Source organism: Protopterus annectens, chromosome 1.part0, assembly GCF_019279795.1.
Source record: "Protopterus annectens isolate FY-2018-M chromosome 1.part0, PAN1.0, whole genome shotgun sequence".
Lineage (NCBI taxonomy): Eukaryota > Metazoa > Chordata > Ceratodontiformes > Protopteridae > Protopterus > Protopterus annectens.
Genome location: NC_056725.1, coordinates 687946300 through 687972533, shown reverse-complemented (window position 1 = coordinate 687972533; position 26234 = coordinate 687946300). Strand labels below are relative to the sequence as shown.

Below are 26234 nucleotides of genomic sequence, written 5' to 3'. Positions count from 1 at the left end.
TTATTGTGTCTTTGCATTTTTTCCTGTAGATATCAATGAATGTGAAAATCGTACCACTTGCCCTGATCAAGAGTGCATCAATACTGCTGGATCATTTAAGTGTGTACAGTGTAGACCTGGGTATAGGTTCCAGAATGGAAGGTGTACAGGTAGGTGCTTTGATGTCTTCTCTCTGAAGCTTTTTATTCTGATATGGCAGGCTCTATGTAGGATTGTTCTAGCCATAATTATTAACAAGCATTTTTGAGTCTTACTAAATGAGGTTGCTTTCCATTGTATGATATTTCAGAGCTAATAAAATATTTGCTCACTGGCAGTGTCAAAGAGGACCTCATTCATTTCCTGGGATCACGACACTATCTGTTAACATTCTTAGATATTACTACCAGCCAGTATGCTGTCCTAGTCTTACTAATGTACCCACTCATGCCAATGCTGTGCTGTACCACTGTACTCTGCCCTTATCAGACCAGTCATAGAGTACCGTGCTCGCTTTGGTATGTACCTGACCAAGATTATACAGCAACTAGAGCGACCTCAGATGTTCTTTACAAAAGAAATATAAGGCTTAACAAACCGGCTTTATGCAGTGCACTTTAAAGTCTTTTCTCTATACTCAGTCTCCTATAGATTGCTGAGGGGTGATTTATGCCTGGCTTTCAAGGGATTCGGAAACCACACACTTATGAATATACTACATTCTATTAAGTGAAACAGTACCAGAAATACAAGGCCTAGGGACCAACATTTTGTGTTTGACTTAAAAAGAACATGCTGGAGAGACAGATATGTGTCCTACAGACTGCCCCTCCTATGGAACAAGCTTCCCAGCCATGTGAAGCTGAGTTAATCTATTACACAGTTTAAGTGCAACCTAGCCTAGTGGATGGAAAATGGGAAATTTACACTGGGCCTGGCATCCATGTCCCTTTTGGAGAGACATAGATTATAAATGCCCTACTCTCAATGTCCTATTTGGACATCATTATTGTTTGGAAAAGTTGGCTAGGCTTAGAAAGGTGCCCCAGTTAGTTAGCCTAGTAACAAGCTTGAATCTATGAATTTAATGAGAGTTAATTGCTGTTCAACTATATCCACTAAAATTAATATTTAATACCTGTCTAAAGAGAGTTGCATAAACAAATGCTGCTTGAGGTGGGTAAAATGATACTTATGCTTCATCAACCTCGTGACACAGATGGTAAAAATCTGGTTCCATTCCAGATGACTTGGGCTAGAGTAGTGACCCAGATGGTAGAGGAGGTCACTAAGGAAGTTGTAAGAGATTGGCTGATGCAAGCTTGCCCATGCTGTTGGAAGGGAACTCAGCACCATCAGATGAACTGCTGGCACCCAGTAGGGTCTCTGAGATGCAAAAGAGAACATTGAGAGCCATTGAGGAGTAGCACAACCAAGCAGCAGTGCATACCTTAGCTGAGATTTGTGCAGACTGGATAATGTGCACATACCAGGACCCCCAGAATTTGTGGAGTGCAACTGTTAGGCAACAGTAAGTGACCAGTGTTTAGGGTGAAGCAGAAAACATTAGTTGCCTCCTGGATGATGAACAGAGATGTCTGCTTCTCACTAAAAGAGGACGAGATGGGCAGATTATGACATGGGAAACCTGATAGTTGTGAGACAACGCAGATGAAAAAAAATGCTACCTGTGTTTCCAAACAGGCTAAACCAGAAACTTCAGACTGAGCTTTCTTTGTGTACAGGTACACACACACACACACACACACACACACACACACACACACACACACACACACACACACACACACATCTATACATATGTGCTATTATATTAAATAACTTAATATAGTTAATAGTTTAAAAAGTTGCAACTCGAACTAATCTCTGCCTTCAAGATGAATCCATACTGTAAATAAAACATATATCCCAAGTAATTTGATGATGACCATGCACAATAAAATATTCCTTTCACAACTAAATTAAGCTAAACCTACTACACAACAGCAAATCCACCAGCTTGTAATATGCTATGACTGGAATTCATAGATTTGTAGTTAATTGTGCAAAGCAAATTAGCATGGAAGGCAGCCATATGCAGGGTAGGGCAATTCTAATACAAATAGCATGCTTGTTATGATCATAATAGTTCAGTAAGAAGCACATGCCTGCATAATGACTTATAAATAAGGAAGATTATGCAAATAAACCCAAAGAGTATGCAAGTGATAATGTGATAACACTATATGTGTGTGTGTGTGTGTGTGTGTGTGTGTGTGTGTGTGTGTGTGTGTGTGTGTGTGTGTGTGTGTGCGTGTGTGTGTGTGTGTGTGTGTGTGTGTGTGTGTGTGTGTGTGTGTGTGTGTACCTGTGCATAAATGGCAGAGCAATTCAGAATCATATGAAAGAGGTGCTTGTGCCACAGCACATACCCATTTTGATCACCAAGATTCATTCTGTTATGATGGAAGTAATGCATTGAGTAGCAGCAGCAGTTTTAGTGGCTGTCATTGGAGACAGTGATGTTGCATGTTGTGACCATCTGCACCAGTGGAGGAGTTTCATACAGAACCTGCCATCTCTTCAGCTTAAAGACCAGCAGATTGTGGACTCTTTCCATGTAGATGAAGAGACTGTAACAGACATGATCAAACACTGTTGCGTGCAGGCAGAATAGAGGGGAATATGTGGCATGCACATTTCTGTGGATAGAAAGGTAAATGGGGCTTTAACCATCTTAAATTTAGGGAATAGCCAACAACCTACAAGTAACATGTTAGGAATAGGAATATTGCAGGCAACAGCCTTGCAAATCCTAAACCACTTCCTCTGTATTATGGTGTAGCATGTGGAGGACCATACCTTTCTCCCCAGTACAGCAGAAGAGAGATCTTGAATTATGTACTTTTTTTACTATGTAATATAAAGCATAACAAATGGCACTGAAACCATGCAGCAGTATATTATAGGTTTGTAGGTTCACAGGTTATTACAAGGCTGATGACCACTAGGACCCTTACAAGCCTATCTGCACACCACAAACTACTTGGGTCCCATGTATCATGGGTGTCTATATGGAAGGAGGAATTTTAGTAGGGAGGTAAGTAAGGATTTTTTAGGGAGAGCATGTTAATTAGGATAGTACTTTTCTTATTGATGGCTTCCATCCATAAGGGACATGGGGACAGACTGGGGATACATTTACAATTTTCAATCCAATTGAATAGGATCAGGAATGAACTCTGTTCTACATGGATGAGGTGCCTATTTCATAGTGTGGAGATCATTTGGGGCACATATCTATCTCTCCAACACATTCTATTTATGTCATAAATTAAGTTTAGATCCCTGGATCTACTGTTTCTGGTGCTGTTTATTTTGCACATGTACAACATATCCATCAGGGCTGGGTCTGAGGAAGCCCCTGTATGCCTGATAAAGATCCACTTTAAGCAGAGACAGAGCCTTTAGGCAATCAATTTAGGAAAGTATATTCATGCTACTGGTGAGAAACCTGTTTGTGTGCTCCAGCTTTGCCAGGTGTCTTGTTACATACATGCCAAAGGGGCATTGTATTCAATGATAGGACTGAGAGTGGCTAAGTAGAGTGGTATTAGAACTTCCCTGGCTATGGATGCCATACCCTTACTGTAAGTTGGGTGACAGAATTTTTTTCTTACTAACTTAGTTACATGTTCATCAAATGCCAGATTGCTGTCTACCTATGTTCCCAAATCCCTTAATACTGGGTTGATTCTTACGGGTGTTTAACAATGCAGTAATTAACTTGGGTTGACATTTTCACAAAGGGAATTATATTACATTTTTTGGCATTGAGTTTTAGGCTATGGCTTTAGCACCGGTCATTTGCCTGAGTTAAAACCTCTTGCAAGATGTTAATGTCTTGAGGAGAATTTATAATAGTTCCCAATATATAGTCATCTGTGAGCTTGCTGAGCCAGAGGCCTTGAACATTAGCCTTGACTTCCAAGAATTAGATGCCAAACATGAGTGGGCCCAGGCATGGTTCTGTAGGGTACTCCATTGGTAATCTGTCACTATGCTGACTTATTGGGTCTTGTCTATGAGCCATTTGCAATCCAGTGAGTTATGTAGGGATTTATGCCTAGCACAGAGAGTTTGTCAACAAAGGCTGAGTGGGGTATTGCATTGAATGCCTTTGCTAGATTATGATGTGCAGTTTACACTGTGTTACCCTCACCATTTCCTTATGGAAGTCTACCAGGTTAAATAGCCATGACCTTCTCTTAACAAAGCCAAATTGGGATGGGTCCATTGTCTGTACAGTGCCAATATCCTTGTTTATCATTTTCATCATTATTTGTTCCATGGATGTGCATATTAAGCTTGTTAGACTGATGGGTCTGTAGTTTCCTGGGTCATTTGATAATCCATTGAGGAGGGCAATGACTATTGCAGTCCTCCATTCACTTGGAACTTAGCCTGTTTTAAGGCTGTATTTCAAGAGTATCTCAAGTGGTACTGATAAATTGTGTTTTATACCATTCAATAAGCAACCAGGGATGTTGCTGGGATCAATGCAGGTGGTGTTCTTGGCTTAACAAGTACTGCCAACAGTGGTCCCTGCTAATAGTTGGAGTAGGATTTTACCTAGTGGAGCTGGGGAGGAGTGAGCAGTAAAGTCTGAGCTGAGTTTATCAGCCAGTGCATTTTTCACCATTAAGATTCCAGACATAGCTGAAAAAGGCCTTTGGATTATCCTTAGTCTGTGAGGCCATCCTGACCTCATAGTTGTCCTTGTTGGACTTAATTAGACCTCTTAGTGTCTTGTTTAGTTGTATAAGAGGCCACTTGTCTTTTAAGGGCACTATCCTTTCTTATACTGGCCATCCTTTTTTATTATATACACTGCTTGGGTGAGGATGCCACAAGTGGGGGTTATTTTCAGTGTTTGTTATGGGTTTATTTTTGGTAGGTTTGGCAGCCTCTATGCAGCCAATCAAATGGTTGCATAGGGGATTCTGAATAATTCTGCAAAGGTAGCTGTGGTCTGGGGGTTAGCAGGAGCCTTGAATTTTGACAAACTGTCACTTAATAAGATGTAGTTCCTAACTGTTACTGGTGTAGCTGAGTTTTCCAGGTTGATTTTTACATCAAAGGAGACAGCTTTTTGATCTAACCTCACTAGCAAGGATATGACACGGGGGGGGGGGGGCAATACTATCCAGTGTTTGGGTGTACCGGATCCAGTATGCTTGATCCTCTAGTTGGAGCACACACTATCCATTCCAAGGTGTTTGCTTTAATAGTTAATAGTTAATAAGTCCAGGAAGTGTCATGCTTTTAAGGTTGAGGCAGTGTAGGTTTACCAGTCTATAGAAGGGTAAACTCACCCATGAATAGGTTGTTTAGTTGGTTGGTGAGTGTCTCTAGCAGGTTTAGGTAAGAGTCATGAGACTCAGGTACTCAATAATCATTTCATGTGATTTTCTCTGAATTTGATAAAAATCAATATACCATTTCATGGTTTTAGTACCATTTTTTTTAATACTGTACATGTTGGAGGAATGAACTGATTAGCAGTGTTAGTTTTTATTTTTTATTTTTTAAATATAATCCAGTTGTGGTACTGCTGCTATGTGCACCACCCCTTTCCAACCAACCCATTTCCCCTGAGACTGCACACATATTACCCTTTCTGGTCAAATGGAATTGCAGTGTATTAAAAGGATGCGCTTCACTCCCTGAATTGCTGGGTGGTCTTTAATGACCATGGCATTATTTCATAATGTAGTTAAGCTCTGCGTGGGCAGTTTACAAATGTCTTGTATTTGGCACATAAAAAATAACTGTAAAAAAGTTATTGCATGAGGACTTGTGATGGTGTTCATGTGTTTAGTAGATACACATGCATGCATACAAGGTAGGCAGGCCAATTATACAGTTACCATGCAAGCAGGGAGAAGACACAACTATGGTGAACAGGGTAGTCTTATACTCTAGGTGGTTGAGGGGACTCAAGGATCACATTCTCTTGTGAGTGGGCTGAGCTGCCATGATGTCCCCAGTGGAAATATCATCTGTGTTGCCTTGTGGTGTCAAGGAATGATGCTTTTCCTGGCAGGAAAGGCATAGATCTATGGGACCATGTAGTGTTTACACCTTGGTGGGTCCCCCATGTAATGATCCTGATGACCACTGTTGTTCTTTTCATGAATGTTTCCCATAAGCAGGAATGGTAGGCCATTTGGACAGAAGGCAATAAGGAAAGGATTAAACTAGAGGACCATTCCTGAGCTTCCTATTGAGATTTTTCAGGAGCCGATCTGGAGAATCAGTGACTTCCATGATCTAGAGGATGCCCATGGCTAGGGATGCAGGCTGTATGGCTACAGACAGCAGTGATGCAGTCTCAGCCAAAGTCTATGTAGTACGGGCTGTGACAACCAGTGTTCTACCACCTCACATCTGGACCCTCCAATGCCAGCAAATTTCATGGCCTGCAGAGACACACCAGGGGCATTTGCACTGGGTCTCATGTAAACATCTGTGTAAGCAACATTTGCCAACAGTGATATTAGCAGCACTGTTTGCTCCCTGTCGGTATACTTCATTTCACTGTGCAAATGGGACACATCGTTCCTGCAAGACAATGAGCAATCCTCATCTCTACACTGCTGTAGGTAGCAGCCATCTGGGTCTGAATCACTGAACTGCATATCCACTGGTTAATACTGAATGTCAAGGACATATCAGGGAAAGATTTGGATTCCTGATGGTCCTGCGAACATGTATTACCCTCAGCAGTGGGTATGCATACTTTAGAAGTAGTGCAAATATCAGATTATGTGTGAGTTAGGTCTCAAGTAAAGCCTTTGATAATTTCTCACATTCACATTGTCCATCATGCAATGGTGAGACTGAGGGTGCAAAAGGTGCTGGTGGATGCGGGTGAGCCCTCCCCCTGTAACACTTCAGACTGTGTCACTTGTGTCTCCAGACTCTGACACTACTATGTTTAATCATCATTAGCCAGATGTGCCCTGTTGATATCAGGCCTGTGCTTACCTGAAATGCTGGGCTCTGCACCATGACACCTGTTAAAGTTGAGCACACATAGCACAACAGACACACACACACACACACACACACACACACACACACACACACACACACACACATTAACTGTATACTCCTTTTTACTTGTGTACTGGTCCTAATGAATATATGTGTGTATAAGCATATGTTGACAGACATACCTTGTAATGCAGGTTGTGGAAGTTGTAGGCCAGGGGTACCTAAAAAGACAGCTACAGAGAAAGAACTTTGTCATTAAGTCCCTTCAAATATGCAGTGAGCTGTGCTGTACAGTACTATAGTAAACATTACTAACTTGATGCTTCCCTTCTCAAATACTGGTGGTTGGTGCCAGGAGACATACAAATTCAAGCAACCTCACAAATAGTAAGAGGTACCCTCCCTGTTTGGTGAGTGATGTCAAAAACTCCTTTGCTGTCATGAACTCTTTCACTGTTATGCATCTTTCTGATGTAATGTCTCCTGCCTTGTCCAGTCCTAAAAGTAGTATATTAGTGACCTTTTATTGCATCTATTGTAGAGTCCTATTATGAGCACACACAGCATTCAAATCCTGCACAAATCCCTTTCAAATCTAGCTCTGATAATGTTTTCTCATGGCACATTTGGATCAGGAGGCACATGCTTTGTGAGTGTAAGGCCTTCAGTAGCAATTCATTTACCTGGCTAGTGAACTTTTCAAGATGTTTCCAAGTACCTATACACCTCTGGGCAAAACATGTCAAGTGTGTGTGTGTGTGTGTGTGTGTGTGTGTGTGTGTGTGTGTGTGTGTGTGTGTGTGTGTGTGTGTGTGTGTGTGTCTGTGTGTGTCTGTGTGTGTACAAGTTACATAACTATGGCCACAGCCTCTTCCACCAAAATGTATGCACCTGCTTATCAGCTACAGTTTGTGCAATACAGAGACATTTATGTATTGTATCCATGCCTCAACATAGGTCCCTCAAATACCAAACCACTTGTGGCATTTCCTTCCCAAGGTTTCTGAAGTTCATAGTTTCCAACTTTCCCCACGACTGGTCAAAGGTACAGTAATATGACAGTGTCATGGGTTATAAATTATAAATATGTCATGAGATCTACCTCACTGTAATTGACAGCCATCACATAGTTTGTTGCCATTGCATTTTTGTACTTTCATCTTTTACTATCTTAACTGTATTGCTTGTATACTTAAAAGTACATACTTTGTTTCTCAGCAAAAGAGAAGTGACACTGAATATGGTTTGGTGTCATAGAAGGTGGGAGCAGTGCACCCAGCAGCATCTCTTGTTACCTTACTCGCTTCCCCTTTTCTTGTAAATTTTACAGAAGCAGATGTTTCCATTCAAAAATTGCCCTTCCTCCACCATTTTATTAATTTAATATTTGTAGCATCAAACTCATATCCTCAATGGGCCATCAAAGAGTTTGCCACCAAATAAATTACAAAAACGTCCTTCTCCCTACCAAAGTATTCAAACTATACTTAAGTTAGGATAATTTCTCTTTTTGGTGAAATAAAAGCCAGAAGTTCCAAAGCCCAAATGCAAAATTCACACCGTAAATGTAAAATTCACCACGTAATTGTAGAAACATGATGTCTCTTTTTTCCTTATTCTAATTGGGAGTAATTTCCACCATCTATCAGCCCTGCAGTGAAAAGAATTTTCCAGAAAATTTGTTTTACTTGGTTTAACAGCAACAAACAAATTATTATTTCTAGTTTTCATAAGACACCAAGCCCTGGAAATTCAAATTCATACCCTGGCATCAGAGCTTCACTAACCAATTTGCATAATTCTGTCCTCTCATTCCTTTAATTTGCCTTGTAAAAATTTTCTGAACTCTCTCTAGTCTTTGTATTTGAGAACAGCTATAATTACAAATAGCAGCCCTGTATTCCATAATAAGGCATACTATAGTTTTATAAACAGGTAACAAAACTTTTATATCTTTACTTGTTATTGCTTTAAGAATGTTACCAGTGTTTTAGAACCATCTTCTAATGATGCCCAAAGAATTTGAACCAGAACTTAAATTTTCATCAATATTAACACCCAAATATTTAATTACCTCTTCTTCTATTAATCATAACTTTCCTTTCATAGCATAAGGGTCAGGGATTATTCACACCAAAATGCATAGGGTTTTTTTTTTTTAATATTAAATTTCAATACACTCTCAATTTCCCATTCATGAAATCTCTCTACATATGTTTGTGTACATTTTGTGGTCATTAATATTATCAGTAGTTGGCCCTGACTTTGAATCATCTGCATACCTATTCAGCCAGATATTTTTTCAATTAGGAAATGGGACTTAAGAATACCAAACAATACAGTTCACAGCACCGAACCCTGCAGCATACCACAAACTATGTCTTTTTTTCTTTAGAACCAATATTATCATCTTCACATTACACACTCTGTCCTTCGACCTATTCCCAATCCATATTATCACAAAGCCCATTACTTCTATATTCTGTTAATAAAGGCACTATCCTAAAATGTTGTGCAGAATCAAAAGTCTTGCTTAAATCCAAAAATAAACAGTGAGTCCCAAACCAAAGATTCCTTAGTTTAATATTTTGATAGAAAGATAACAGATTTTGATAAATATATGAAGATCTCATATAATCAGTAATATATTCTGTGATAATTCTTTGAAAGCATTTTCCAAAAATGCATGTTAAGCTGATAGGCCTAAAATTCCCCACATTGGATGACTCACTAGGACCACAAAGGTGTTTTTCCATACACCTGAAAAAATCCAATTTGCAAATATTTCTAAAACAGAAGTAATAAACAATGGAAATATACACTCTATTTTTTTTTAATTTTTCCAAGTGTTTTGGATTTCTAATACCATGACAGGAATGGACCCCATTCCTAACTCAAAGTATGATTAAAGTTAATAAAATTAGTTTTGGTTCAATATTTGATGTTAGCCAGAAGTGCTGTTTGCAGCACATGCAATGTGCCCAATAATGACTCCTTCTGCATTCATATGGAGTTACATGTATCTGTAACATATCTAAGTACGATTTTAAATTCTTTTTCATAAGACCTGTTGTTCCAACTACTTTTGTAACTGTCCTTCTACATTGTCCTCATTTCTGCCTGCAAATCCTGGCATTTTATGACTTTGTGTTTACACAAGACACTGTAGTCACTAGCTATAGCAATTTTAGTTGATTAATGCTACTTTTGCCTTCTATTCATGGACTACTATATGCTTTTCTTGCATCTATTTTTTTAATTGTTGGTAATGGATGATCTCATGTGATATAAACTTCATCATTTTCTGCAATACTTTGTGGCTCATGTTTCCAATGTTTTTCAACTACTTCATTATTGCAGTGTTTGCACAATTCCCAGTGCAACAGTCTTGCCACATTGGTATGCATTTCAGTATACAGCCCTTCTGCCATTAGTATATCACAACAAGATATGGAACATTTCCAGTTCTTATGTTTTATAACACCACCATTTGTCTGTTTCTCACACATGTTAAATAGATTTCGTAAGCCAATGTGTATGCAGTCCACTATCCTGGGTCGACAATATTACTCTTTCTTCTTTTGGTTTAAATTCACCTTTCCTTAATCATTCCTGCATTAGATCCTGATATGCATCTTATACATTTCTTACCATCTTGTCTAAGCCTTCACCTTATATTCTTTATTTCATTTTTTTTTTTGCACACTTAGTTACTGCCTGATTTTTATCTACTTATGGTTTGATTTCTATTCCTGCTTTACATTGATATGCTTCTGCTAAACTAAGCAAGGAAGTCATCTTAGACTTATTTTCTTCATGTTTTAAAACTTTCAGTGCACTTGGGTCTTGTGAGATCAGTGGATATGTATGCAGTCCTACAATTGAAGATCTATAGTCAATTTCTAGGAAGCCCATGCTTCCTTCAGAATGAAGAATATATAGTCTTGATATACACTCATTTTTATAAATCATTTAATGAGCATGAACCATCCTTCTTGTTTTCCTGTCTAACTGATCCAAAACCTTTTGGGGCCAGTCAATCACTCCAAAATTGTAAGTTAGGACAGGAAGAGCAAATTGGTTTATAGCTTGGACTTAGTTCCTAGATGTCAGTGCATTTTTCAATATAAATTTTACTCTTCTAAAATATTCCTTACTATGTTTTATTCACATTTGTTCATGTTTTATTGGTGATCCTTCATTAATTCCCAAATACTTATACACTCCCCATTGCTCGAGTTCTTTTATATCACATTCCTGTCCCAAGCTAATGTTTTCTTGGTGTTGCAGTTTTCCTTTTTTAAAGGTTGCTCTTGCACATTCATCAATATCAAATGATATTCTTATATCATCTGAAAAAGTTTTGACCACTTGCAGTTGTGCTTTCAGTTCCTTCTCTGATGAACTATAACAGTTTTAAATCATCCACAGAAATAAGATGAGAAGTCTTTAAAATGTGTTGTTTTCTGGGAGCCAAATTGTAGCCATGACCTAATCTATTAAGTAGACAGCTTAATGGGCTAAGAGCAAGAAGAACAACATCACCCTGGAATATCCCCCTTTGAATTTTCATGCCTGGAATAATAATAATTTGTCCTTTATTGTGGCTTAACTGCAAAGTAGTTTGCCACTGTTTCATGGTCGCTGTAATGTAATCGATCAGTGTAGGGTGTATCTTTTACATTTTTAAGCACTCTTTTATCCATGAATGTGGGATATTGTCAAATGCTTTTTGTAGTCTGTCCATGCCATACTTTGATTATTCCCTTTTTACAGTTCTCCATTATGACTTTATTTAACAACAAACCATCCTTTGTTCTATATGACTTTCTTTTGTTACCATTTTGTTCTATTGCCGTGATTGAGTTTTCTCCTAGAGGACTATAAACTTTTTCAGCATCAGTTCCAGTGTATAGTGTATACGTCGTCTTAAGGCAAGTTATTGGTCTATAGTTTTAGGATAGCTTGCAGGTTCAGTCTTTAGTAGGAGTATTTTTTTCCTGCTGTTAACTAGGTTGGTGTCTGTTTGGGGAGCACATTTAAATAGTTCTTCTTCATGGCTAAATCTTCATGTAAATGTTAAATAGTGCAACTGGACCGGGATTTTCCATTTAGTAGCTTTTCTTAACTTTATTTCAGTCTGTGTAGCTGTTACTTCATCCCATTTCATATCCTGTACATTTAAACTTCTTATTCTTTTTTTTAACTCATTCTATCCATTTAGCATCTTTGTTATGTTCCACAGGATCTTCATAGATATTTCTCCAAAATGTATCTATTTTTTTTTTGGTGGTGGTGTTTTGCCTTGTTTCCTAATTCACTATAAAACTTTTTGGGTAACCAATAAATTGCTTGTTTTTTACTTTTCTTTTATATTTATCTTCATGTCTTCTAAGTTTTTCAGCCTGTGCTGATATTTTTAGTTTATTATTTGCAATAGTGCATGCTAGATGCTGATCTGTTCTGATACTGTGCATTGCTTTTATCACATCTATCTTTATGAGCTTTTTTGTTGATCTTTTCTCTCTTCTATAGTTTTCTAACAGTGATACTTCTTGTTTTAATTGATTTATAGATTTCTCTATTCAGTACTCCCATGATGGCATTTGATTTCTTCCCTTCCTCTCCCTTACTGCTCTGTGTTTTTGTGGTAAGACATTATCTACTATTAATTTAGCTGCAGAGTAATATATCCTATTTACTTATGTTATATTGCATGAATCTCTATGAACTGTTATACTTACTGTGTTCATTTGTTTTATCAAACTTCTAACTTTTGGGGTTTTATTGACTTTCTGTATTCTATTTCTTTCATTGATCTTAATATGTCTGTCCATGTTTATGAGTTCAAGCAGCTCTTCTGTTTTAGATAATTTTCTTTTAAACTAAGGACACATTCATTGTTCTCCATTGTCTACAGGCATTTTATAGAACTTTCCAGAGCATCTTCCTGTACCACATTCCTGTGTCATACATTGCTCTTTTGTATGGGAATGCACTTGCCTATCACTCTGCAAGATTGACTGTATCAGAGTTGCCACAGTTTTCTGTTCCTTCCCTTGCTGTACAACTCTAACTAAACTTTTGCATTGGTTCATGTGGAAGACTCTGAAGTATCTTCATATGGGAACTGATCAGATGCTTCCTGCTCCACTGATTTCTCCTTAATTTGTGGATCCATTGCACTATCCTGTTGTGATGTTCTTGAAGTAAGATTTTCTACAGTAAATCCTTCACTTCACAGGTAATCCATAATCTCAGTTTCTCTTTTCTTTAACGTCTCCATTACTAATCCTCTTTTCTAATTTTCCTCTTTGTTTTCTTAATTTTTTAATTGCCAAATTTTCCACATCCAGATGCCTTTGCTTATATTTCTCTTCAAACATATATGGTGTTGCTCTTTTTCTATTGGCTAGTTTTGCTTTATCCTTTGCATAAATATTGCACCATATCTAATCTCTTTTTCTTTCCAATGTCCATATTTCTTCTTCAGATGATTTCTACTCCTTCTGTTTATACTTCCTTGGGAGACTCATTCTTCCATCATGCTGTGATACAACCTATGTTAGACTTTCTACACTAAAAATGCCACTTTGCAGGTATTCCATAAAATATACACTGAACTGTATGTGAAAGATAACCATCAAAACCATGCGGGGCAGCAGCAGAGTTCTGTTAAATTGTTTTACATGCTTTCTGAACTGGAGCACTTGACAAAGTAGGGCAAACTTCACCCTGCACAGGTATATATGCTCTCTCAGTATTACTCACCAACCCAGAATAAATCATTTTCAGAAACATCTCAGCCATTACTTTTATTCACTAACAGGGCATCAGTTAACAAAAAATGTTCTTTACTATAGAGTTTCAAATGTATGAAAAGGCTTTTTTTATTATTTTGTGTAAGGCAAACCAGGCTTAGTTCACATTTCTACCTACTAGTCCTCATAACTTTTCTAAAAAAAATCTAGCTTTCTTAATCTGGTCGTTATTCTCCTCTGTGGGAGCCCGTTTAGATTTCCTCTAAAAATACATACATTTCCTATAAGCTATGTAAATTGCCCAGTTCCACCAAGGAACCAAATAACTGTGATTTATTTATTGTTTTTAACTAGAAGTACAGAATCTATCCATCCATCAAATTACAACCCCTTTTCTTTTTATTGCACATGAGGTGTGATTTCACTTCAACAGTGGCAATCATTTAGAGTCAGGGTGAACACCTCTGGATGGCTAGACTTGTCATGATTGTTCTTCCACACCACATAGTCACATGCATACACACTCACACCTATGGCCAATTTAGAGAATCCAGACCACCTACTGCATGTTTTTGGAATGTGGGAGGAAACCGGAGCACCCAGAGGAAACCCACATGAACACAGGGAGGACATGCAGTACAGAATCATCTATCATACATTTTTCCAAGTTGTCTCAATATCAACATGATCTAGTCCCATTCCCATGCCTTTAATTTTAAATTAATATGTTCATAATTTGCACTATAAAAGGCCCTCCACCATATCTTATCTGTACTGAGGAAGTTTTAATCACGTCTATATAATTCCAACTCACACTGAAATAGTCAGACCCACTTAGATCACAATTAACAAAGCAACCAGAATTCTCGTATAATCTTCTTAACCCAAACTAAATGTAAAATATTCCCATTACAAGTAGATTCAGTTATCATTTGAAAATAGCCATATTTAAAACTTTAATTCACCAAATTATACCTAATTGCTTTGAGATTAAGTTGATGCTTCCATTTTATATTTGGCAAGTTAAGATCACAGCCAATCATATCACAACCATTAACAAAACAGAATAATAAGACAACAACAAATCCATTAATTTCTTCCCAGAAATCAGTTTTGTGTTCCATAAAACAAAAAAACCTTAACATTCTCACCACCTCTATTTAAGTTAACAATACTTTCAAAAAGGTCACTTTTACAAGTAAGGGTAGACTCATGCCTCTTAATAATGAGATGGACTTGCAGAAGAGGTTACAATCTGAGAGTTATACAATGAATCTTTCCTGGTTTAAGAGGTGGAGACATTGTCTTAGATATGGAAATGGATGAGTATTCATGCATTACAAAACTAAATATTGATTTGAAGCCACAGTTGAATATGGCAATAAGTTATTAACCCACCACTAAAAAGAACACACAGAAGTCACAAGTCATACAGTTCTTAACAGATGATTATGTAGAATACAATAATACTCATTATTATGTAAGCTTTTTGCTGATATAATGATATTCAACAAGAGATTGTGTTTTGATTGGTTGAAAAGATGCATGTAAATATTATTAATACTTGTGAAAGAGTACCATTTAATTAATTGAAAAATGGCATTTGCATGAAAGCTTTGCTTGTTTTGTTTTTTAATGAACATTTTTGGTGTTAATGTTCATGTGATATTTTTATGAACTTTACTCCAGTAGCTCCATATATGTGGTTATATTGTAGATTTTGTCTTGTAATTTTCCAGGGGAGCTGTGCAAATTAGCCAATTAGCTGAAACACCCGATGTTCATAAGGATCATTTGCATATATCCCATGTGCCTCTGATACAAGAGGTTTGGGAGATCACTCAGTGGAAGTTCTAACTTTGCTGGAGTTTTCATTTTGTTTTTAATGTATACTATGAATGAAAAGTACTAATTTTACAATGCAGATTCAATTGCTCGAGAAAACGTACAGTCATAAAAACATTTACAATGGCAAAGGTTTTGTTTCCAAGCTTACATGGAAACTGGGATTGTACAAAGAGGTATTAGAATTTTAATGATGCCAGCATATGGGCACACTTATCCAGAACTGCTTAAGAAGTGGCAATAACTCAATTTAAAATTGTGTGCAGATTATATGAACTCGAAGAACAGTTTTGATGGCCTTAGAAAAGAATATAATTCATGAAAAAAGAATGTTAGAAAATAAAATTGTGAATATGACATACTTCTAGATGAGTATTGCTAATGATAATGAAATGTTGGAATAACTAATCATAATTTAACAGAGGCATCAGCAAAATAAGAAAGAGAAAATAATTTGTGATATAAATGATTGTAAAAAAAGAAGTATTTATTTCATGTCCAAGGGAAAAAGTTAAACAGAAGAATAATGACACTGTGAAGTCTAGAAGACTGTTATTTGCCTCCACCAGTAAGAACAGATGGGAGTGATAAGACTGCTTCTGAGAATGTAGCAGAGTTTGGAACCATAGTTGCTGAGCACTGAACATTGGGTGACAAATATAGGCCCCTCTTCCCTTGGTAGCTTCACTTTCTTAATGCCACAAACTGCAACAGCTACACGATCAGAAAGAACAGAACACTGAGCAGAAAATTATCAAGAGGCAGAGGGGGAAGAATGGGAGGTAGAAATACCCAAAGAAAACATGTTGGACTTTAAATACACAGTTTGTTGATGAGCAGTAACATTTGTGACTTTTTCTGTCTCCCAGCTTTAAAACTTGTACATTTCCCTTTTAAAAAAGGGTTTGACATTTGTACCTGCTGAAACAGGCAGTATGGCTGTAGCCTTAATTGAACTGAGATTACCTATTAGAAATTTGAATTTAAAAATGTTTATGTAATGAAAATGAAAGTAACTTTCAAAAACATGAATGTGCCTCTTATTACAGCCTTTCAATGTTTATGTGAGAAACAAATATGTGAATTGTGCAATGGTATGTCTAATACAAGATTTTTTTTACCTATCTAAATGTGAAAAGGAAGCACTAAAAAAATTAAAGAAAAATACAGAGCTGATTTTTAAGCAAGTTGATAAAGGAATGTCTATTGTGGTAACCAATAAGTTACATTATGTAGCAGTAATGGGTATGTTTTGATATGGTATTTTAAAAGTGAATAAAGTGTTTTTAGATAACACTGTTTTAAGGTAGAAAATACACTGTTTGATTTACAAGTTCAGAATGATATTTTATTAGTTTTGGTTAACTTTATATATGCTGCAAGTCCTAGAATTCCACTATTAACTGGGTTACGGAAAATTCATAAAGACTTGGTACTCCCACTGATGTGACCTATAGTTGCTGGGGGGGGTAACTGAGTTTATATCTGTTTATTATGAAGATACTATAAAACCAATTAACACTAAATATTCTCTTTATGCACTGTAGTGCGATCTTGGAGTTGGTATATTTAAAGACCGTGGGGTGTGTCGGGTGCTTACAACACTTATTTTCTGTCCATTGTTTTTTTTTGTGTGTGATCGAAATTATAAAATTTCGAACATACAAGTTCGATCTTCTGGTGTTCGAAGTTTTCTAATTTTGATCACATAATAGCAACCTATATATATATATATATATATATATATATATATATATATATATATATATATACACACACACACTTAAAATTAACCGCACTCAAAAAAAATGAACGAAGAGAAGAAATTCTAACTAAGAAATGAACTTCGTGACAATAACAGCATTCAAAAAATAGTAAATCACACCAACAACTCTTGTAGTACTTTAGCGTTTTCGTCTTATTTATTATCAAAACTTCTTCAGAAAGATATGTTTCATAACTATGAGCAACCATTTTCACTTCCTTTAAATACATTAGTTCTAGCAGGCCATTTAAATTAACAACAGTTCCTTTCAAATAGAAAAGTGTGAACAGGCAGGGTGCTGTGTGCATTTTCATTAACATTACAATCGCAGTTACAGAAGGTAAATTGGTCAGACAGTAATATCCTTGTGGTGACGTGTACATACTAATAGGGATTGTGTGCAAAAAAGTGATTGTGTGCAAAAAAGGGGGACTATGTGCAAAAAGGGATTGTGTGCAAAACAAAAAAAAAATGTATTAAAAATATGGGGGAACTGGGAAGGATGAGAGTCATGCTGTGATAATTCTAATATAAACACATAACTTATGAGACCCTGCCTCCAAAGGTAAGTAAAGAAGTACACGGAGAAAGGAGGAGGACTCAGGTAGAGTCCTACTATGCTTGGGTATCAGTGAGTGTGTGTGTGTAGAGAAATGTGTGGGTATGCCATCTGATGGGGGAGTGGGAGGAATGCGGTGTGGACTTGAGGGGGGGGCTGTTAGGGGGCCTCCCATGACAAGGACTGGTTATTCTTTTACTTGGTGAAGCTCTTGTAGCTGGTGATTTTTAATTCCATTTTAACTGATAAAGACACTATGACTGATAAGAACCCTAGAATTTTATCATCAGCTAAACACCTATCAAATTTTATAAATCTAATAAATCTCGGATATACTTGAATTAAAAACAACAGACTCACCTCAATTCACACACTGTTTTTATAGATACGGTATGAAAACTCATATTGACAAGGTGCTTATTGCTAATAACCTAATTTCAAATATCAAAGAAGTTTAAATAGTGTCTTGCCAATTATCTGACCACAGTACCATTACATTCTACATAGCATTAAAATCTAATAATTGAATACATTATAACAGATTACCTGCATGTATAGTTAAGATAAAAGGTTTTAAGCAATGGTATCTAAGCAAGATAAACAATTTCTTAGAAATAAATATGAACAGTGAAATAGCTGATGTAATTCTCTGGGATTCTTTGAAGGCATACCTAAATGGTAGATTTACAAACTGGTATATAAGTAAAAGAAGAAAATAGGATAAAGAATTAGATACATTACAAGCTAAAATAGGTAAAATAAAGTTAAACGTAAAACCAAATGATACAGAACTAAAAAAAATGGAATTCAAAATTTGTCAAAATTATAATTATAAAGTTTCAATAAGTTTGGAAAAGCTAAAATTGAAACAAGTAATCTTCTTGGTATCCCATAAGTCAGACAACTCAATTTACAAGTGTAGTGGGTCCAGAACAAAACAGTGTAAGAAACTTCTCTGTGTGGAAGTTGTTTAGTTCTTGTATGTCTAGTTAATCACTATATATTAAAAAGCAGGCAAACACCCTGAAAATAGTCACAATCACAATAGGAGATACAGAATCTTCAGTAGAACACAGTCTGAAACAATTTTAAACTTGACTTTTAATCATAATAAAACCAACACATTATTTATGAACAAGAAGTTTAAAAACTCATGTAAAAATATAGTGATTTTAACTGGAATAATACTCGGATTAAATATTTGGTTATCACCATTACTTCAAAAAGTAAAGATATGATTCAAGTTCATTTCAAACAAGTTATAGATAAAATTGCACACTTGGCTGATAATTGGAATATTTTTTTTTTTACAATGGATGAACAGCTAATTCTTTTTGTTATATAATCATTACTTCTGCCTCCACCAAAAGTGTTAATGAAAAAGATAAATAATAATCTGATTAAAGCCTTTTGGCACCCAAATAAACCAAGAATATCCATTAACTGGCACATAAAATGTTGGGATTATGGTGGAATAGGATTTCCTGACATTGAATTATATACTGCTTCAGCTATAATTAAAACTATAGTTCTGTGGAATAAGTCATATGAATCAAAATGTAAACAAATGCACCAGGGAATAGTATCCAGAAACACTAAGTATTTTAAAACAAGTCATGCACAGATTGTTTCTAATACTTGTGATTAGCTTTTAAAAGATTATTTTATCAATGGAAATAATTTCTTAAATTCAGTTCCCTATATAAATCATATTCTTTACACTTTTAAGAAGTTCATTTATGCTGACCTCTTACTAAAGATTTGATTGTCTCAGTATTTTCAATGGCCTATATAAAGGAATGTTTAGAAACATACAACTTCATAAAAATATACAATTTAAAGACCATAATAATGATATAATATACTGGCATCAATTTCTAAATGGAACTGAACTTCATAGAGTTGAAAATCTTTCATCCATATATAATCCATATTCTAAAAATGGGTTAATATTACAAATATGTAGAAATGTTATTAACACAAAGATAAGTAGGAAATTTAAATCAAATTCAAAATTGTTCCCTAAAATTTTGAAATTTTAATTAATATTAATAATAAAGTAGTGAACAATAAGACCTACTTGTCAGCAATATATAAAATCCTTAAATCTGACCTTTTGCACACAGATGACACCTATTGGAATTATTCCACAAAAAATAATAATGAAACTTTTACAGATGAAAACAAGAAAATAATATTAAAATCAGCTAATGAAATCTCATCCTCTTTATACTGGACAATCTTCACTTTGAAATATTTAAATAGAGCTTTTATTACACTAAATAAGATTGCAGTAATATACAAAACGGTTAAAATTAAATGTCAGAGATGTGATTCTGATACGATAGCAATTTGGGCACATATGGTATATGAGTGCTAAATGGGAGAGACCCCAGCACAGAACCCTAGTGGACTCTACTAGTGATTGCTCTCTTTGTGGAAGTAACTTTCCCTATTTTGATTGTCTGTGTTCTTTCTGAGCTAGTTGACAATCCAACGGGTAACATACAGATTTATTTACAGTTTATTTATCTTTTCTATCATGCCTTAGTGGAAAATTGTGTCAAACGCTTTAGCCAGGTCAAGGTATGTGATGTGTACCATTTTACCTTCATCCACTGCTTTAATGACCTTTTCAAAAAATCCATGCATGACCAGCCCTTGATGAATCCAAACTGAGACAGATCCAGTGTTTGGAGGTTCCCTATGCCCTGATTGATTAATTCCTTGATAAGTCTTTCCATGGATTTGCATACAATGCTGGTCAGACTTATGGATCTGTAATTGACTGGGTCTTGTGGAAGGTCCTGCCTTATGCAAGGCAGTGATGTAGCTGTTCTCCATTCACTTGGTATAAAACCTCTATGGAGGCTGAGACTGAACAATGATGTTAGGGGTCTGGTTAAATTGTACTTCATGCTGCTTAAGATGCATCCAAGGATATTGTCACAACCCATCTATGCAGTATTTTTGATAGCACTTTTAAGACTTGATCTTGCATGATAGCTGGAGGTGAGCAAATTTCAGGTATATCTTGAGGGACATATGTAGGGAAGAGAGACATAACATTTATCGGTCAGTAGGTTTGCTATATATTCCACCTCAGTATAGACAACATCATTAACAATCAGCTCAGTGCATTTCTGCATTGCTCTTTGATTACAAGCATAGCTAAAAAATGCTTTCTGATTTTTTTGCTTGGATAGTTATTTTAGCCTCAGACTTAGTTTTGGTGGATTTTATTAAGCTCCTGAGTTGTTTGTTTAATTCAGTGACAAGGAGAATAACATTCTGCGAATTACTCTTTTTATCTTTGGTCAAAATTCTATTTCTTTTACTATAAAGCTGTGGTTCCACCATGTAGGTTTGTTTCTGGGGTTTGCTCTGTACCTGTTCCTGTGACATACAGCTGTATCTCTGCAGCTGTTTACATGTTGCTGTAGTGTGGTGGTGTACATTTCTGTGTATTCCGTGGAGTTAATTGGGATTGGTGGGGATCTGAAGCGTGCAAGTGTATCACTTAGGAGTATGTAGTTTGTCTTAAAGGCTAAAAGTATCTGGGGTGAAAGGCATATCTGGTTTCAGTTTTATTTTGAAGGAGAATACTTTAAAGTGATGAAGATACTCAAGGGATGATGCAAGATAAGCAAGATGCTCCCATATTAGTAAGGACAAGATCCAAGATGTTATTCCCATAGTGGGTGCTCTGACTAATTGTTCCAGGGCATTTCTTTTGACAAAGTCCAAGAATCCCTGTGTTTGTGCACTAGTCGGTGGTGTAGGATTCCCAGTTAAAGGACAACCACACTCACAGACTCAAAAGACATGCTTAATTCATCATGGTTTGATGTTTCATACATTTTAACATCACTCTGGGACTATTTAGAGCTTTTTAGATATTTTTCTACGCAATTTCTGACTCTGATCACATGGGGTCTGGCATCTTGAAATAATTCTGACTGTTTAGTCTGCCTCTAAGTATCCCAAAATGCATTGTTTATCTCCAAAACATTGCATCAGATCTGCCACATTTTCCCTAAAGCTCCTGTCAGTGGACTGATTTTTATAGGCATTCACTGTTTATATTATAAAATTATATATATGCTTATTATTATAGTCACCTACTTTTGGTTAACATGTTATCCTTTTTCAATGACTACTTCAAACACAAGCAGAGAAAATGCTACGGAGTTGAATTGAAAAGTGCATTTTATTGCTCTTTCTTCTTAGAAATGCTAACTTGATTTCTTTTGTGAAGGCTGAAATCTAGTTCTTCAAGGTATCTCCATTCTCCCTTCACACCTAACTTCCCTAGCTGTCAAAGAGCTATGGGTAATTTGACCCCTTATCTGCATGTGATTGACAGCTCACAGCAGATGACCAGACTACTGTACTGTTTTCTTGTCAGCCTTTCCTTGCTTACAGTGGGAGACTTTTTATGTTGCACTCCACCTGTCAAATTTAGAACCAAGCTACATAGCACTGGGAATAATCACTGTTTTGCAAAGCATCAAACTCCCACTTATTTTTCCTTCCCGTTTAACAAATGACACACTATAAACATGAAATATTTCACAGACTTGCATGACAGCGCCCACATGCTTTTATAAGTGGTAATTTAAGAAAAGTACAGTATTGCATACTTCTTGTAATCTGATGTAGTGTTGTCGATTAATCGTGACAGACATCTGCTTCTTATGTAAAAACATGCAATTAATGTCTACGCATGGTCATTGCAAATTTATGCTCTTAGTTTTTGCAGCTGTTACTGTGCTTCTGCCTGTACTTTATCACATATCAGGAGGGCTCTTCAAAAAAGTGAGATTATAGTCTGACATTTTTGCTAGGTTAAGAGTGAGCTGAGCAAGGCATCTCTCATCACAATGTGGAGGTCCACTGGCTCCTCTATACATCATGCAAATCAGATGGGGATTACATCACTTTGGGGGAGGAAACATCCTGGTAGCTAGAGCAAGAGCTGTGGCAGATGTGACATCATCTTTTCAGAGCCAGCTAGAAGTTTTTCAACTTGGCTTTTAAAGTAAAAGTAAAACAGCATGGAAAGGTAGGAAGCCTAACAGGGAAAACAGTTGAGTGGATTAGTTTTTAAAGCTGCATGGGTGATTTTTTAGAGGTTGCATCCACAAACAGGGACTAAAATAAACAGCAGGTTGAGCAATCTGCTTTAATATCCCATTGTTGTCTTTTAATAGTTGCACAGTTTAGATCATCTAGGAAAATAGTATCTGGTTTAATACTGAGTGATTCTAGTTCCTGTAGATAGGCTTTGTGGCTTTCTGTTGTCATAGAGGGATTTCTATAGCTAACTAATAAGTGGTATGGGATCTTTTGGATGATTATTTGAACATGAAAAAGCATCACATCTTCAGGATATAGATTGATACACCTCCTTTTTTCTCATTCTGTGCAGTAGCTGGTCTAAATGTAGGGAAGGTGTGCTTTGCACAGTTGGAGTTCTTTCTGCTATTTTAAACCATGTTTTATTCACTACTCAGACATCAGTGTCTTCCAGCTTAAGAAGAGCTTGTAGGGAGTGAAGCTTTTTGTTCAGGCTTCTAGCATTGATCAGTAAACACCTTCATATTTTCTTTTGCTTGTTTTGTTATGTTGGTAGGTTTATCTGATTGTCATTGCCTAAAATGCACTACTGGAGTGGACAATGTTTTTGCCAGTAATTGAAATCCTAGAGGGGACAGATGCAGGCCATCTCTGGTGAAGCAGAGTGGTCTGTCGATGATATCCTCATAGGCTGACAAATATTGGAATAACTTTGAATGACATCAAAAAGTAAGTTAGCTATTTTTTGCTCATTTTGCAGTATCATCCTTGGAGATGGTAGAGAGCAACTCAGTGTTAGGCTGCTATCTGCCTTGGACACATAGTCTGAGAGCTACATCTCTCTTCATATAACCCAGGGATACATACTTCAAGTTATTGACACTGGCATGAACTATGACAGTCATACTAGTACTTTTTGTCCATGATACCAACATGAATGACTCTGGGGACAGGGGAAACTATAACTGCTATGAGTTCTGTTTTAGAAAAATATCTGAGTAGATTTTCTACTGAGCATTTAGATTTCAATACAAAACAATCATCCTGGAAACCTTCTTCTACCACCAGCATGAACCAGTAATTAATCATGGTGAACAAAAAAACTCACTAATTTGCTATTAAAATCTGTGCAAACAGTATCATTATTAAGCAATTTTATCAAATGTCTTATGGCCTGTTGAGTATTTTAAGGGCAGAGACTGCAAAATGATACTTACATGCTTATTGTCAACAGACAGTAAATATGGTGAGGGAAGGAATTATGTTGTCAAATTATTATAAGGGGCGGGCAGCAACACATACACTCTTCTCTTTTAAACTTCTTTTTTGCAAGCCATTCACATACCCTAAACTTATATATACCAACAATGAGATCAGAGAATAGGGAGTATTCTGGGAAATGGCCATCTCAGACTTAGTATACGTAAATCCATTTTTCTGCCATTCAGTCTTTCTGTTTTGGGATTCACTGTCGCAGGTCCCGATATATTCAAATGGTAACCATTAAAACTAAAGTAACCAAAAAAATTGGTTTGTGGAAAGTTGCAAAACACCAGACCACATTATCAGTAAACCATGCTTTTATTTAACAAAATATTAAAGAAAAAGAAAAATAATTTAGTAAGCTGTTACTTATTTATTTATGATTTCAGTGTGGCACACCTTTTGGTTTGGTTATCCTTAAAAACTCCTAAGGATTTGTCAATTTTTCAGGAACTAGAAATAAGGGTAAATCTCATGAGACATCTGTTTGTACCTCACTGTTTTTAAATTTCTTAATTCCTACAATAATCTATTATTAAAATCACAGCCTACTTGAATCCCAGCTGCCTCCTTAATTTAAAAAAAAGCCTGGAGTGTCAGTACTATGCTTTCTATTTTCTGATACTAACAATAATGAACTTTTATACCTGCAACATCTCATGTTTATCATCTTCCAATCATCAACATTAATATCATACATTAAACATTGACTACATGGGTGCAAATATCTCCTTTCTAGCAAATTTGTTGAATAAAATGTATCTGTTTCATCCATTTTTAAACTTAAAAAATGCAAATAAAAATACCAGTATAACAGATGTACCAAAGATACTAAAAAAAGTTAGATTCGATAACTAAAAAATGTCTCGCCTTTACCTTACCTACCACTCTGCTTGCTTAACATAGTGCGTCTGAGTGTCAACACTTGACCCAACTCGCTCAACATAGTGCGTCTTGGTCTCAACCAAAGACACAAGAGTGCCTCCACTCCTCTCTTGTCCACTTGAGTAGAGTGGCTTTCATTACACTGCTCACACTGCTATTGGTCACAACAATACATCCCCCAAACCCCAAAGACAAGGGAAATAAAAAGTGCAAAAGAAATACAAATCCCCCAGCCCTTAAAAGGACATAAGGGGATTTAAAGTTAAAGTCTGCAAAAATAACTCTTCCCTGCATTCTTGTTTTTCATTCTACAAAATAACATTAACTTGAGCAGATCTGTTTTATTAAAATCCCAAAGGCATGGAAAAAATATTAAAGAAAATAAGTCCCCCAACCCTTAAAAGGATTTGAGAGGAGATGTCATTTAGTTTAATCCCCCAGCTCTTAAAAGGACACAAGAGGCTTTTAAGTTAAACATATGAACTGTGTGTAAAAATAAAACTTCCCTGCATACTTGCTTTTCCTGCTACAAAATAACAGCAGTGTGGTTTCCTTTCTGTGTGTCCCCCACTAGCAGTTCTTTCCATTCTAATTTAATATCTCCTGTAGTTTCCACAGCTGTCTATGTGGTAGCCACTGTGCTGTCTTCATTGTGTCTGACAAGTGCAGGAAGCAGGCCTGTGGTGTTACACTGCACACATGCATGTGCATTGCTTTGGCTGTACTGTTGTCTTCCATGTTGCTGATAAGTGCAGGAAGCCGTTCTGTAGTGTTACATTGCACACATGCATGTGCATTGCTTTGGCTGCACTGCTGTCTTCTATGTTGCTGACAAGTGCAGGAAGCAGGTCTGTGGTGTTACATTGCACACATGCATGTGCATTGCTTTGGCTGCAGAAGCTTGTTTTAGCTATGAGTTCCATCGGTTATGCACCCTACTGTAGTGCTAACCTGGCCTTAGAGCTGCTGTAACCTAGCACTGTTTTTCTTTTGTTGATGCTTATTATGTGTTCTGTTGTAGTATCAGTAGTACAAAAAG

The 26234-nt window shown here is 36.5% G+C and overlaps 1 protein-coding gene across 1 annotated transcript in view; it reads left to right on the top strand.

Moving 5' to 3' along the window:
• The window catches only part of LOC122793921 (latent-transforming growth factor beta-binding protein 4-like), a 2484519-nt gene that overhangs the window by 1189672 nt on the left and 1268613 nt on the right, over positions 1 to 26234 (top strand). Inside the window, exon 14 of the mRNA XM_044062009.1 lies at positions 30 to 149. Within this exon, the coding sequence (XP_043917944.1) occupies positions 30 to 149 (120 nt within the window). The remainder of the gene's footprint in view (positions 1 to 29; positions 150 to 26234) is intronic.